Source organism: Pleurodeles waltl, chromosome 4_1 (assembly GCF_031143425.1).
Source record: "Pleurodeles waltl isolate 20211129_DDA chromosome 4_1, aPleWal1.hap1.20221129, whole genome shotgun sequence".
Taxonomy (NCBI): domain Eukaryota; kingdom Metazoa; phylum Chordata; class Amphibia; order Caudata; family Salamandridae; genus Pleurodeles; species Pleurodeles waltl.
Window position 1 is genome coordinate 992,792,784 of NC_090442.1, and position 14,507 is coordinate 992,807,290.

The 14,507-nt window shown below is 48.4% G+C and overlaps 1 protein-coding gene across 2 annotated transcripts in view; it reads left to right on the top strand.

Moving 5' to 3' along the window:
- LAMB1 (laminin subunit beta 1) overlaps positions 1 to 14,507 on the top strand; it is a 728,031-nt gene that overhangs the window by 233,170 nt on the left and 480,354 nt on the right. For both annotated transcript variants that reach the window (XM_069229822.1, XM_069229821.1), the window contains one exon: positions 8,726 to 8,789. In XM_069229822.1, the coding sequence (XP_069085923.1) occupies positions 8,726 to 8,789 (64 nt within the window). The remainder of the gene's footprint in view (positions 1 to 8,725; positions 8,790 to 14,507) is intronic.

Genomic DNA, 14,507 nt, shown 5'->3' on the forward strand with positions numbered 1-14,507 from the left:
TCTTGCCATGTCTGCTTTTTGCTTACAGAGAGGTGCCACAGAAGGGAGTAGGATTCTCACCCTTTGAACTTCTGTTTGGTCACCCTGTAAGGGGACCACTTGCTCTTGTTAAAGAAGGCTGGGAGAGACCTCTTCATGAGCCTAAACAAGACATAGTGGACTATGTACTTGGCCTTCGCTCTAGAATGGCAGAGTACATGGAAAAGGCAACTAAAAACCTTGAGGCCAGCCAACAGCTCCAGAAGTTTTGGTATGACCAAAAGGCTGCAATGGTTGAGTTCCAACCAGGGCAGAAAGTCTGGGTTCTGGAGCCTGTGGCTCCCAGGGCACTCCAGGACAAATGGAGTGGCCCTTACCCAGTGCTAGAAAGGAAGAGTTGGGTCACCTACCTGGTGGACCTGGGCACAAGCAGGAGCCCCAAGAGGGTGATCCATGTGAACCGCCTTAAGCTCTTCCATGACAGGGCTGATGTAAATCTGTTGATGGTAACAGATGAGGATCAGGAGGCAGAGAGTGAACCTCTCCCTGATCTTCTGTCATCAGACCCAAAAGATGGCTCAGTAGATGGAGTGATCTACTCAGACACCCTCTCTGGCCAACAGCAAGCTGATTGTAGGAGAGTCCTACAACAGTTTCCTGAACTCTTCTCCCTAACCCCTGGTCAGACACACCTGTGTACCCATGATGTGGACACAGGAGACAGCATGCCTGTCAAGAAGAAAATCTTTAGACAGTCTGACCATGTTAAGGAAAGCATCAAGGTAGAAGTCCACAAGATGCTGGAATTGGGAGTAATTGAGCGCTCTGACAGCCCCTGGGCTAGCCCAGTGGTCTTAGTCCCCAAACCTCACACCAAAGATGGAAAGAAAGAGATGAGGTTTTGTGTGGACTACAGAGGGCTCAACTCTGTCACCAAGACAGACGCCCATCCAATTCCTAGAGCTGATGAGCTCATAGACAAATTAGGTGCTGCCAAATTCTTAAGTACCTTTGACTTGACAGCAGGGTACTGGCAAATAAAAATGGCACCTGGAGCAAAAGAGAAAACAGCATTCTCCACACCTGATGGGCCTTATCAGTTTACTGTTATGCCCTTTGGTTTAAAGAATGCCCCTGCCACCTTCCAAAGGTTGGTGAATCAAGTCCTTGCTGGTTTGGAGTCCTTTAGCACAGCTTATCTTGATGATATTGCTGTCTTTAGCTCCACCTGGCAGGATCACCTGGTCCACCTGAAGAAGGTTTTGAAGGCTCTGCAATCTGCAGGCCTCTCTATCAAGGCATCCAAATGCCAGATAGGGCAGGGAACTGTGGTTTACTTGGGCCACCTTGTAGGTGGAGGCCAAGTTCAGCCACTCCAACCCAAGATCCAGACTATTCTGGACTGGGTAGCTCCAAAAACCCAGACTCAAGTCGTCAGGGCATTCCTTGGCTTGACTGGGTATTACAGGAGGTTTGTGAAGGGATTTGGATCCATTGTGACAGCCTTCACTGAACTCACCTCCAAGAAAATGCCCAAGAAAGTGAACTGGACTGTAGAATGCCAACAGTCCTTTGACACCCTGAAACAAGCAATGTGCTCAGCACCAGTTCTAAAAGCTCCAGATTATTCTAAGCAGTTCATTGTGCAGACAGATGCCTCTGAACATGGGATAGGGGCAGTTTTGTCCCAAACAAATGATGATGGCCTTGACCAGCCTGTTGCTTTCATTAGCAGGAGGTTACTCCCCAGGGAGCAGCGTTGGAGTGCCATTGAGAGGGAGGCCTTTGCTGTGGTTTGGTCCCTGAAGAAGCTGAGACCATACCTCTTTGGGACCCACTTCTTAGTTCAAACTGACCACAGACCTCTCAAATGGCTGATGCAAATGAAAGGTGAAAATCCTAAACTGTTGAGGTGGTCCATCTCCCTACAGAGAATGGACTTTATAGTGGAACACAGACCTGGGACTGCCCATGCCAATGCAGATGGCCTTTCCAGGTTCTTCCACTTAGAAAATGAAGACTCTCTTGGGAAAGGTTAGTCTCATCCTCTTTCGTTTGGGGGGGGGGGGTTGTGTAAGGAAATGCCTCCTTGGCATGGTTGCCCCCTGACTTTTTGCCTTTGCTGATGCTATGTTTACAATTGAAAGTGTGCTGAGGCCTGCTAACCAGGCCCCAGCACCAGTGTTCTTTCCCTAACCTGTACTTTTGTATCCACAATTGGCAGACCCTGGCATCCAGATACGTCCCTTGTAACTGGTACTTCTAGTACCAAGGGCCCTGATGCCAAGGAAGGTCTCTAAGGGCTGCAGCATGTCTTATGCCACCCTGGAGACCTCTCACTCAGCACAGACACACTGCTTGCCAGCTTGTGTGTGCTAGTGAGAACAAAACGAGTAAGTCGACATGGCACTCACCTCAGGGTGCCATGCCAGCCTCTCACTGCCTATGCAAGTATAGGTCAGCCACCCCTCTAGCAGGCCTTACAGCCCTAAGGCAGGGTGCACTATACCATAGGTGAGGGTACCAGTGCATGAGCATGGTACCCCTACAGTGTCTAAACAAAACCTTAGACATTGTAAGTGCAGGGTAGCCATAAGAGTATATGGTCTGGGAGTTTGTCAAACACGAACTCCACAGCACCATAATGGCTACACTGAAAACTGGGAAGTTTGGTATCAAACTTCTCAGCACAATAAATGCACACTGATGCCAATGTACATTTTATTGCAAAATACACCCCAGAGGGCACCTTAGAGGTGCCCCCTGAAACTTAACCGACTGTCTGTGTAGGCTGACTAGTTCCAGCAGCCTGCCACACTAGAGACATGTTGCTGGCCCCATGGGGAGAGTGCCTTTGTCACTCTGAGGCCAGTAACAAAGCCTGCACTGGGTGGAGATGCTAACACCTCCCCCAGGCAGGTGCTGTGACACCTGGCGGTGAGCCTCAAAGGCTCACCCCTTTGTCACAGCCCAGCAGGGCACTCCAGCTTAGTGGAGTTGCCTGCCCCCTCCGGCCACGGCCCCCACTTTTGGCGGCAAGACTGGAGGGAACAAAGAAAGCAACAAGGAGGAGTCACTGGCCAGTCAGGACAGCCCCTAAGGTGTCCTGAGCTGAGGTGACTCTAACTTTTAGAAATCCTCCATCTTGCAGATGGAGGATTCCCCCAATAGGGTTAGGATTGTGACCCCCTCCCCTTGGGAGGAGGCACAAAGAGGGTGTACCCACCCTCAGGGCTAGTAGCCATTGGCTACTAACCCCCCAGACCTAAACACGCCCTTAAATTTAGTATTTAAGGGCTACCCTGAACCCTAGAAAATTAGATTCCTGCAACAACAAGAAGAAGGACTGCCTAGCTGAAAACCCCTGCAGAGGAAGACCAGAAGACAACAACTGCCTTGGCTCCAGAAACTCACCGGCCTGTCTCCTGCCTTCCAAAGAACTCTGCTCCAGCGACGCCTTCCAAAGGGACCAGCGACCTCTGAATCCTCTGAGGACTGCCCTGCTTCGACGACGACAAGAAACTCCCGAGGACGGCGGACCTGCTCCAAAAAGACTGCAACTTTATCCAAAGGAGCAGCTTTAAAGAACCCTGCAATCTCCCCGCAAGAAGCGTGAGACTTGCAACACTGCACCCGGCGACCCCGACTCGGCTGGTGGAGAACCAACACCTCAGGGAGGACCCCCGGACTACTCTACGACTGTGAGTACCAAAACCTGTCCCCCCTGAGCCCCCACAGCGCCGCCTGCAGAGGGAATCCCGAGGCTTCCCCTGACCGCGACTCTCTGAAACCTAAGTCCCGACGCCTGGAAAAGACCCTGCACCCGCAGCCCCCAGGACCTGAAGGACCGGACTTTCACTGCAGAAGTGACCCCCAGGAGTCCCTCTCCCTTGCCCGAGTGGAGGTTCCCCCGTGGAAGCCCCCCCTTGCCTGCCTGCAGCGCTGAATAAATCCCTTGATCTCTCATTGACTTACATTGCGAACCCGACGCTTGTTCTAACACTGCACCCGGCCGCCCCCGCGCCGCTGAGGGTGAAATTTCTGTGTGGGCTTGTGTCCCCCCGGTGCCCTACAAAACCCCCCTGGTCTGCCCTCCGAAGACGCGGGTACTTACCTGCTGGCAGACTGGGACCGGGGCACCCCCTTCTCTCCATTGAAGCCTATGCGTTTTGGGCACCACTTTGAACTCTGCACCTGACCGGCCCTGAGCTGCTGGTGTGGTAACTTTGGGGTTGCTCTGAACCCCCAACGGTGGGCTACCTTGGACCAAGAACTGAACCCTGTAAGTGTCTTACTTACCTGGTAAAACTAACAAAAACTTACCTCCCCCAGGAACTGTGAAAATTGCACTGTGTCCACTTTTAAAATAGCTATTTGTGAATAACTTGAAAAGTATACATGCAATTGAAATGATTCAAAGTTCCTAATGTACTTACCTGCAATACCGTTCAAACAAGATATTACATGTTAAATTTGAACCTGTGGTTCTTAAAATAAACTAAGAAAAGATATTTTTCTATAACAAAACCTATTGGCTGGATTTGTCTCTGAGTGTGTGTACCTCATTTATTGTCTATGTGTATGTACAACAAATGCTTAACACTACTCCTTGGATAAGCCTACTGCTCGACCACACTACCACAAAATAGAGCATTAGTATTATCTCTTTTTACCACTATTTTACCTCTAATGGGAACCCTTGGACTCTGTGCATGCTATTCCTTACTTTGAAATAGCACATACAGAGCCAACTTCCTACAGATGGCATGTGTAGCAATGTGTTACAATTTGTTTTTCTTCGAAGAAGTCTTTTCGGAGTCACAGGATCGAGTGACTCCTCCTCTCTGTCATACTGCGCATGGGCATTGACTCCATTGTTAGATTGTTTTCTTTCCGCTGTCTGGTTCGGACGTGTTTCCTCTCGCTCTGAGATTTTGATTCCGAAACTTCAGAAAACTCACTCGATCGTCTGTATTGTTTCGATCGCGTTTCCACCTAGCCTCAAAGCGATAGTACAGTCGGAATCTAGATTTTTGCCCTTATGAGCGTGTGCGCCCACCTCTGGCCTACCGCATGGAAGCCTGATGGATCGAACTCCTCTGTCCTCTGTGCCAGGCAAAATATTTCCCTATACAGATTAACACCTTGTTTGTAATCTGTGTCTTTCTCCCAATCACAAAGAAGATTGTGAGGCCTATCACTGCTGGACAGAACGTGAGTATGTCTGCCCCTACGCCCACTTATAAGAAACCATCGAAGGCCTTGGATACACTGCTGCCAGAGGGCCATGGTTCGACCCAAAAAAAGACTCTCGTCGACAGACCTTCGGGTTCGGCACCGAAAAAGGCCACTCCTCCATTGGCATTAGAGTCCAGTAAATCTGTGAAGTGTTCAGTCTCTAACTCGAGTAAGCGTCCTCACTCCTCAGAGTCAAAGCTTCTACGCCCTGCTTTGGAGCCGAAACAACTGACTTTATTTTCGGGACCGAAAAAGCTTCAATCTTCGGAACCAAAGAAATCTTATTCAGGAGAGCAAGGACTTTCGAGCCATCTCAAACAGAGTTCGAAATTACTGCATGAACAATCTTATAGACCTTCTGATGAGGACACTAAGATTCAGCCTATCCTAGAGGTTATCGATGAGAGACAATCCAAGAGTCACATCCTCAAAGAGACTGGCAGAATAGTTCTTGCACCTCCTCTGCAAACCAAAAGGAAGCTGGCCTTTCAGGAACAGTTAGATACTGCTAAACCACCAGCAAAAATGTATAAACCGAAGGAGAAGCCAGCACCTGCCCCTGCTGCTCCCCCTCATTCACTTCACCACCGCTTTCCTTTTCACCTCCGCCTTCTAGCCCACCACCTTTAACTTCACCAATGCATTTGCAGTATTCACATGTTGATACAGTGGATCCTAGTGATCTATATGAGCCAGATCCTATTCCTGACAATGACCCTGATTTATACCCCTCCAAGCCTTCTCCACCAGAGGACACTACTGCATACAAGCAGGTTGTTTCCAGGGTAGCTGCTTACCATGGGGTGCTTTATGCACACTGCACCCCTAGAAGAGGATTTCCTGTTTAACACTCTATCCTCCACCCCCTCTAGATATCAGTGCCTTCCTATGTTACCTGGTATGGGTAAACATGTAGATCAATTTTTTTGTGAGCCAGCCAAAGCTAGAGTAATTACTCTACGTATTGACAAAAAATACAAACCTGCGCCTACAGACCCTGATTATATCACACACCAAGTTCCACCAGACTCAGTGCTAGTGAGTGCGGCTAGAAATAGGGTTAATAGACAGTCATCAAGGGATGCTCCTCCCCCTGATAAGGAGAGTAGGATATTTGATGCAGCTGGCAAGAGAGTGGCCACAGAGGCGGGCAAACAATGGCGAATTGCAAACTCGCAAGCCCTGCTAGCCAGATACGATAGAGCCCACTGGGACGGGATGCAAGAACTCCTACGGCACCTCCTAAAGGAAGATCAAAAAAGTGCACAGTAGATTGTAGAAGAGGGTCAGGCTATAAGAAATAATCAGATACGGTCTGCCCTTGATGCTGCAGATACAGCAGCCAGAAGTGTCAACACTGCCATTACTATAAGAAGACATGCATGGCTACGTTCTTCTGGTTTTAAACCAGAAATCCAGCAGGCAGTGCTCATCATGCCTTTTGATAAAAAGCATTTGATTGGCCCTGAAGTCAATACAGCCATAGAAAAACTGAGGAAAGACTCAGACACTGCCAAAGCAATGGGAGCATTATACACAACACCGTATAGAGGCTGCTTTCACAGGCAACAGTTTAGCGGAGGCTTCAAGCCACAATCCACTGAGGCTTCTACCTCCCAGGCAAAGCAAGGACAACAGCAGCAGCAATACCAGAGAGGGGGATTTAGAGGGTCCCAGGGAGCTCCCTCCATCCCCCGCTCCTCTTATTGCGCAAGAAGCGGATCGCCACCCTGTGGTCAGGAGATCTTGTGTGGCCGCATTGTTGACTGTGGGGGAATACCAAGCAACTTTCACTTAACTTTTGCCATGTCTTGCTGCTCCTGTGAACATAGATCTGTCATTGCAGCAGCGAGCACTTCAAAGGCTGCCATCAGTGGGGGTTTTCTCTGCAGGCCTTAATCACCCCTGCATGCCTCCTCTGCAGATGCACAGCACACAGCAGCGGATAAATTGACTCTTTACCCACACCTGCTTGTACCTTTTCTACTTTCTGGCTCTGGTCCAAAGCCATTACTACATCACCTGTACGCTGTGACCACGCGGCCCCTCCGTGCCACACCATAACCAAAATTTGTGTGTCAAAGGTCGCGTTTGCACGATATTAGAAACCGCAGACATGTTATTACCCCACATTGCCTTCTTTAGACGCGAGGGAGCCTAGACAAGTATCTCTCTGTTGCTAACCACCATATAGAGTGCTGTTCTCTCAACCATCATCTACCTTCCCTGGACACTTGTAACAGCTGCAGCCTCCACTCTGCGCCCCAAATGAAACTTTTGAACCCACCTCTCTTCTGTGACATTCACCTCCACCGCTCAGCTTCTGCCCACTGGGGGTTGCTCGTGCTACCACACTGTACAGTTGGTGAGCATCGGCAAGCGGGCCCACGGCAGATCCATCAACACACTGTAATCACACCAACTACGCACAGATACAATGGGTCGACTACATGCTGGTGCCAATGGCACATCCTCACGCCTTTCAACAAATGCAGAACTGCAAACCGCAGTCACAAGCGAGGTCCATCATCCAGACCTTTCTGCTTCCCTTGGAGATAAACTGTATTCTCTTCTGGAAGCAGTGGAAAAACTCAAGACCTCACTGGCGCATGCATCCTTAGAAGGCAAAATTGCAAAGTGGCAATTGACCGAATGCTATTACACGCTGACCACCGCAAATTAGCTGAAAGAGTTGGTAATACTGAACAAATGATGCGATAATAGGTCACAGCACCAGATCTGAACAAAGGGCAAAAATTAAGTGCTGCACATGTTGCATAAAACATAGATGTCCAGATCGCAAGGAGCTGGAGCCTATTGCTCAAATTTGTGAGAATGTCACTCATTATTTCATCTAAGAGCATTGATTCTGTGTTCTTTAGATCTTGAATATTGGTATATAGATTTGTGTAAATACTTCTATCCTTGAACTTGGCCCAGATTCCGAGTCGGTGGAGTAAAATTAAGCATTGGAATTTCGTTCCATCTGATAATATTGCATTATGTTCCACACCTGGTAGAAAAACCAGACCCAATGCTTCTGGCTGTAATTCTGGTCAGAAGAATCGCATGAGGCATTGGATGCAGTGACAACCAAGCATTTCCCCCCTTTTTTTCTGATAACATGTGTTTACCTTTCCCTGTCCTTTCCTTGAACCCCCTATCGTCCTCCAACCCAACATGAGGTCCCCCACATACATTTACCACCTGCTCAGTGCAGGTAGTAAGTGCATGTGTGAATCCCCAAGGAAATGAGAATTAGATGTTTAACACCTAGAAAAACGGTCCCACAAAGCAAATCCCTATTCCATGGCAATTCAGCAGTATTGGAGTAGATTTACTGCATGCTAATGGTAAATATGCACACACACTTACCTTTCTCCCAGGACTTTATGACTAATAATCATGCCCTTAGAGTGCTAGCCTGGTCTCATATTTTTGTTCTTGCTTGATATTGGTAACTTGTGTGGCACTAACTTGGCTAACTTCATTGTGCTTATGTCCCTAGATTATCTACCGTGTCTTGGATCCAGTTTTCAGAATTGAAGACCCATACAGTCCTAAAATTCAGAGTAAGTCAGATGATTGGCAATGGTTGCATTCCAAACTTGCAATTTTTTCAGAAATATACTACATTAATTTAGGAAATTCACATAATTGTCCATTTTAAGCTTAATGATGCAGTTGCATTCTGGAATTATGTAGCAAAGAGAGTGCACACTTAGTTAATATCAATAATAACCAATAATAGCTTTTTGGTTGCAAGACATTTTAGGCAACAATATAAAATGGTCAATAATCCTTTTCACATGACTCTGAAATGCTTTATTGTAATTCTTGCCTGTTAATGCAGCATGTTTTATATATAAAAGTTGTTTGTGATTTAGCTGAAGCAACATTTGAAAATAACTTTTTTTTGTAATTTTAAGAAGCTAGAATCTTTAAGGGATGGTGTAAGGAAATGCCTCCTTGGCATGGTTGCCCCCTGACTTTTTGCCTTTGCTGATGCTATGTTTACAATTGAAAGTGTGCTGAGGCCTGCTAACCAGGCCCCAGCACCAGTGTTCTTTCCCTAACCTGTACTTTTGTATCCACAATTGGCAGACCCTGGCATCCAGATAAGTCCCTTGTAACTGGTACTTCTAGTACCAAGGGCCCTGATGCCAAGGAAGGTCTCTAAGGGCTGCAGCATGTCTTATGCCACCCTGGAGACCTCTCACTCAGCACAGACACACTGCTGGCCAGCTTGTGTGTGCTAGTGAGGACAAAACGAGTAAGTCGACATGGCACTCCCCTCAGGGTGCCATGCCAGCCTCTCACTGCCTATGCAGTATAGGTAAGACACCCCTCTAGCAGGCCTTACAGCCCCAAGGCAGGGTGCACTATACCATAGGTGAGGGTACCAGTGCATGAGCACTGTGCCCCTACAGTGTCTAAGCAAAACCTTAGACATTGTAAGTGCAGGGTAGCCATAAGAGTATATGGTCTGGGAGTCTGTTTTACACGAACTCCACAGCACCATAATGGCTACACTGAAAACTGGGAAGTTTGGTATCAAACTTCTCAGCACAATAAATGCACACTGATGCCAGTGTACATTTTATTGCAAAATACACCCCAGAGGGCACCTTAGAGGTGCCCCCTGAAACTTAACCGACTATCTGTGTAGGCTGACTAGTTCCAGCAGCCTGCCACACTAGAGACATGTTGCTGGCCCCATGGGGAGAGTGCCTTTGTCACTCTGAGGCCAGTAACAAAGCCTGCACTGGGTGGAGATGCTAACACCTCCCCCAGGCAGGAGCTGTAACACCTGGCGGTGAGCCTCAAAGGCTCACCCCTTTGTCACAGCACCGCAGGACACTCCAGCTAGTGGAGTTGCCCGCCCCCTCCGGCCCCGGCCCCCACTTTTGGCGGCAAGGCCGGAGAAAATAATGAGAATAACAAGGAGGAGTCACTGGCCAGTCAGGACAGCCCCTAAGGTGTCCTGAGCTGAGGTGACTCTAACTTTTAGAAATCCTCCATCTTGCAGATGGAGGATTCCCCCAATAGGGTTAGGATTGTGACCCCCTCCCCTTGGGAGGAGGCACAAAGAGGGTGTACCCACCCTCAGGGCTAGTAGCCATTGGCTACTAACCCCCCAGACCTAAACACGCCCTTAAATTTAGTATTTAAGGGCTACCCTGAACCCTAGAAAATTAGATTACTGCAACAACAAGAAGAAGGACTGCCCAGCTGAAAACCCCTGCAGAGGAAGACCAGAAGACAACAACTGCCTTGGCTCCAGAAACTCACCGGCCTGTCTCCTGCCATCCAAAGAACTCTGCTCCAGCGACGCCTTCCAAAGGGACCAGCGACCTCTGCATCCTCTGAGGACTGCCCTGCTTCGACGACGACAAGAAACTCCTGAGGACAGCGGACCTGCTCCAAAAAGACTGCAACTTTGTTTCAAGAAGCAGCTTTAAAGAACCCTGCAACTCCCCGCAAGAAGCGTGAGACTTGCAACACTGCACCCGGCGACCCCGACTCGGCTGGTGGAGGACCAACACCTCAGGGAGGACCCCCGGACTACTCTACGACTGTGAGTACCAAAACCTGTCCCCCCTGAGCCCCCACAGCGCCGCCTGCAGAGGGAATCCCGAGGCTTCCCCTGACCGCGACTCTCTGAAACCTAAGTCCCGACGCCTGGAAAAGACCCTGCACCCGCAGCCCCCAGGACCTGAAGGACCGGACTTTCACTGCAGAAGTGACCCCCAGGAGTCCCTCTCCCTTGCCCAAGTGGAGGTTTCCCCGAGGAGGCCCCCCCTTGCCTGCCTGCAGCGCTGAAGAGATCCCTTGATCTCTCATTGACTTACATTGCGAACCCGACGCTTGTTCTAACACTGCACCCGGCCGCCCCCGCGCCGCTGAGGGTGAAATTTCTGTGTGGGCTTGTGTCCCCCCCCCGGTGCCCTACAAAACCCCCCTGGTCTGCCCTCCGAAGACGCAGGTACTTACCTGCAAGCAGACCGGAACCGGGGCACCCCTTTCTCTCCATTGAAGCCTATGCGTTTTGGGCACCACTTTGAACTCTGCACCTGACCGGCCCTGAGCTGCTGGTGTGGTAACTTTGGGGTTGCTCTGAACCCCCAACGGTGGGCTACCTTGGACCAAGAACTGAACCCCGTAAGTGTCTTACTTACCTGGTAAAACTAACAAAAACTTACCTCCCCCAGGAACTGTGAAAATTGCACTAAGTGTCCACTTTTAAAGTAGCTATTTGTGAATAACTTGAAAAGTATACATGCAATTGAAATGATTCAAAGTTCCTAATGTACTTACCTGCAATACCTTTCAAACAAGATATTACATGTTAAATTTGAACCTGTGGTTCTTAAAATAAACTAAGAAAAGATATTTTTCTATACAAAAACCTATTGGCTGGATTTGTCTCTGAGTGTGTGTACCTCATTTATTGTCTATGTGTATGTACAACAAATGCTTAACACTACTCCTTGGATAAGCCTACTGCTCGACCACACTACCACAAAATAGAGCATTAGTATTATCTATTTTTACCACTATTTTACCTCTAAGGGGAACCCTTGGACTCTGTGCATGCTATTCCTTACTTTGAAATAGCACATACAGAGCCAACTTCCTACATTGGTGGATCAGCGGTGGGGTACAAGACTTTGCATTTGCTGGACTACTCAGCCAATACCTGATCACACGACAAATTCCAAAATTGTCATTAGAAATTGATTTTTGCAATTTGAAAAGTTTTCTAAATTCTTAAAAGACCTGCTAGGGCCTTGTGTTAGATCCTGTTTAGCATTTCTTTTAGAGTTTAAAAGTTTGTAAAAGTTTGAATTAGACTCTAGAACCAGTTTTAGATTCTTAAAAAGTATTCCAACTTTTAGAAGCAAAATGTCTAGCACAGATGTGACTGTGGTGGAACTCGACACCACACCTTACCTCCATCTACAGATGAGAGAGCTAAGGTCACTCTGTAAACTAAAGAAAATAGCAATGGGCTCCAAACCTACCAAAGTACAGCTCCAGGAGCTTTTGGCAGAGTTTGAAAAGGCCAACCCCTCTGAGGATGGCAACTCAGAGGATGAAGATAGTGACTTGGAGGGAAATTCCCCCCCTCCAGTCCTATTTAGGGAGAGCAGGGCTTCTCAAGCCCTGACTCCACAAATAATAGTCAGGGATGCAGGTTCCCTCACAGGAGGGACCAACAACTCTGAAATCACTGAGGATAACTCTAGTGAAGAGGACATCCAGTTAGCCAGGATGGCCAAAAGATTGGCTTTGGAAAGACAGATCCTAGCCATAGAGAGGGAAAGACAAGAGATGGGCCTAGGACCCATCAATGGTGGCAGCAACATAACTAGGGTCAGAGATTCTCCTGACATGTTGAAAATCCCCAAAGGGATTGTAACTAAATATGAAGATGGTGATGACATCACCAAATGGTTCACAGCTTTTGAGAGGGCTTGTGTAACCAGAAAAGTGAACAGATCTCACTGGGGTGCTCTCCTTTGGGAAATGTTCACAGGAAAGTGTAGGGATAGACTCCTCACACTCTCTGGAAAAGATGCAGAATCTTATGACCTCATGAAGGGTACCCTGATTGAGGGCTTTGGATTCTCCACTGAGGAGTATAGGATTAGATTCAGGGGGGCTCAAAAATCCTCGAGCCAGACCTGGGTTGACTTTGTAGACTACTCAGTAAAAACACTAGATGGTTGGATTCAAGGCAGTGGTGTAAGTAATTATGATGGGCTGTACAATTTATTTGTGAAAGAACACCTGTTAAGTAATTGTTTCAATGATAAACTGCATCAGCATCTGGTGGACCTAGGACCAATTTCTCCCCAAGAATTGGGAAAGAAGGCGGACCATTGGGTCAAGACTAGGGTGTCCAAAACTTCCACAGGGGGTGACCAAAAGAAAGGGGTCACAAAACCTCCCCAGGGGAAAGGTGGTGAGACAGCCAAAAATAAAAATAGTAAAGAGTCTTCTACAGGCCCCCAAAAACCTGCACAGGAGGGTGGGCCCAGAGCCTCTTCACAAAACAATCCTGGGTACAAGGGTAAAAACTTTGATCCCAAAAAGGCCTGGTGTCGTAGCTGTAATCAGCCTGGACACCAAACTGGAGACAAGGCCTGTCCCAAGAAAGGTTCCACTCCAAACTCCAATCCAGGTAACACTGGAATGGCTAGTCTCCAAGTGGGATCAACAGTGTGCCCAGAGCAAATCAGGGTCCACACTGAAGCTACTCTAGTCTCTGAGGGTGGGGTGGATTTAGCCACACTAGCTGCCTGGCCTCCTAACATGCAAAAATACAGGCAGCAGCTCTTTATTAATGGGACAAGTGTAGAGGGCCTGAGGGATACAGGTGCCAGTGTCACCATGGTGACAGAGAAACTGGTTTCCCCTGGCCAATACCTGACTGGAAAAACTTATACAGTCACCAACGCTGACAATCAGACTAAAGCACATCCCATGGCAATGGTAACTTTAGAATGGGGAGGGGTCAATGGCCTGAAACAGGTGGTGGTCTCCTCAAACATCCCAGTAGACTGTCTGCTTGGAAATGACCTGGAGTCCTCAGCATGGGCTGAGGTAGAACTAAAAACCCATGCAGCCATGCTGGGTATCCCTGAACTGGTGTGTGTAAAAACAAGAGCACAATGCAAGGCACAGGGTGAAAAAGTAGAGCTGGAGTCTGGAAGAAAGGCCCAGCCTACCAAGAGAAAAGGAAAGTCAGTTGGGAAACCAACTGCAACACACTCAGAAAAAGAGAACCTCTCTTCTCAGGAAGAAGTTCTGCCCTCTGAGGGAACTGAGCCTTTGGAGCTTGAACCTTATCAGGTTGAGCTCTTAGGCCCAGGGGGACCCTCAAGGGAGGAGCTGTGTAAGGGACAAGAAACCTGTCCCTCTCTTGAAGGCCTTAGGCAGCAAGCTGCTGAAGAGTCCAAGGGCAAGAAAAATGGAACACATAGGGTCTATTGGGAAGATGGACTCCTGTACACTGAGGCCAGAGACCCCAAACCTGGTGCCACTAGGAGAGTGGTAGTGCCTCAGTCGTTCAGAGAGTTTATTCTGACCTTAGCCCATGATATTCCCCTTGCTGGGCATTTGGGACAAACCAAGACGTGGGAGAGGTTAGTCAACCACTTCTACTGGCCCAATATGTCCCAGAAGGTTAAGGAGTTTTGCCTCTCCTGCCCCACCTGTCAATCCAGTGGTAAGACAGGTGGGCACCCAAAGGCCCCCCTCATTCCACTTCCAGTGGTGGGGGT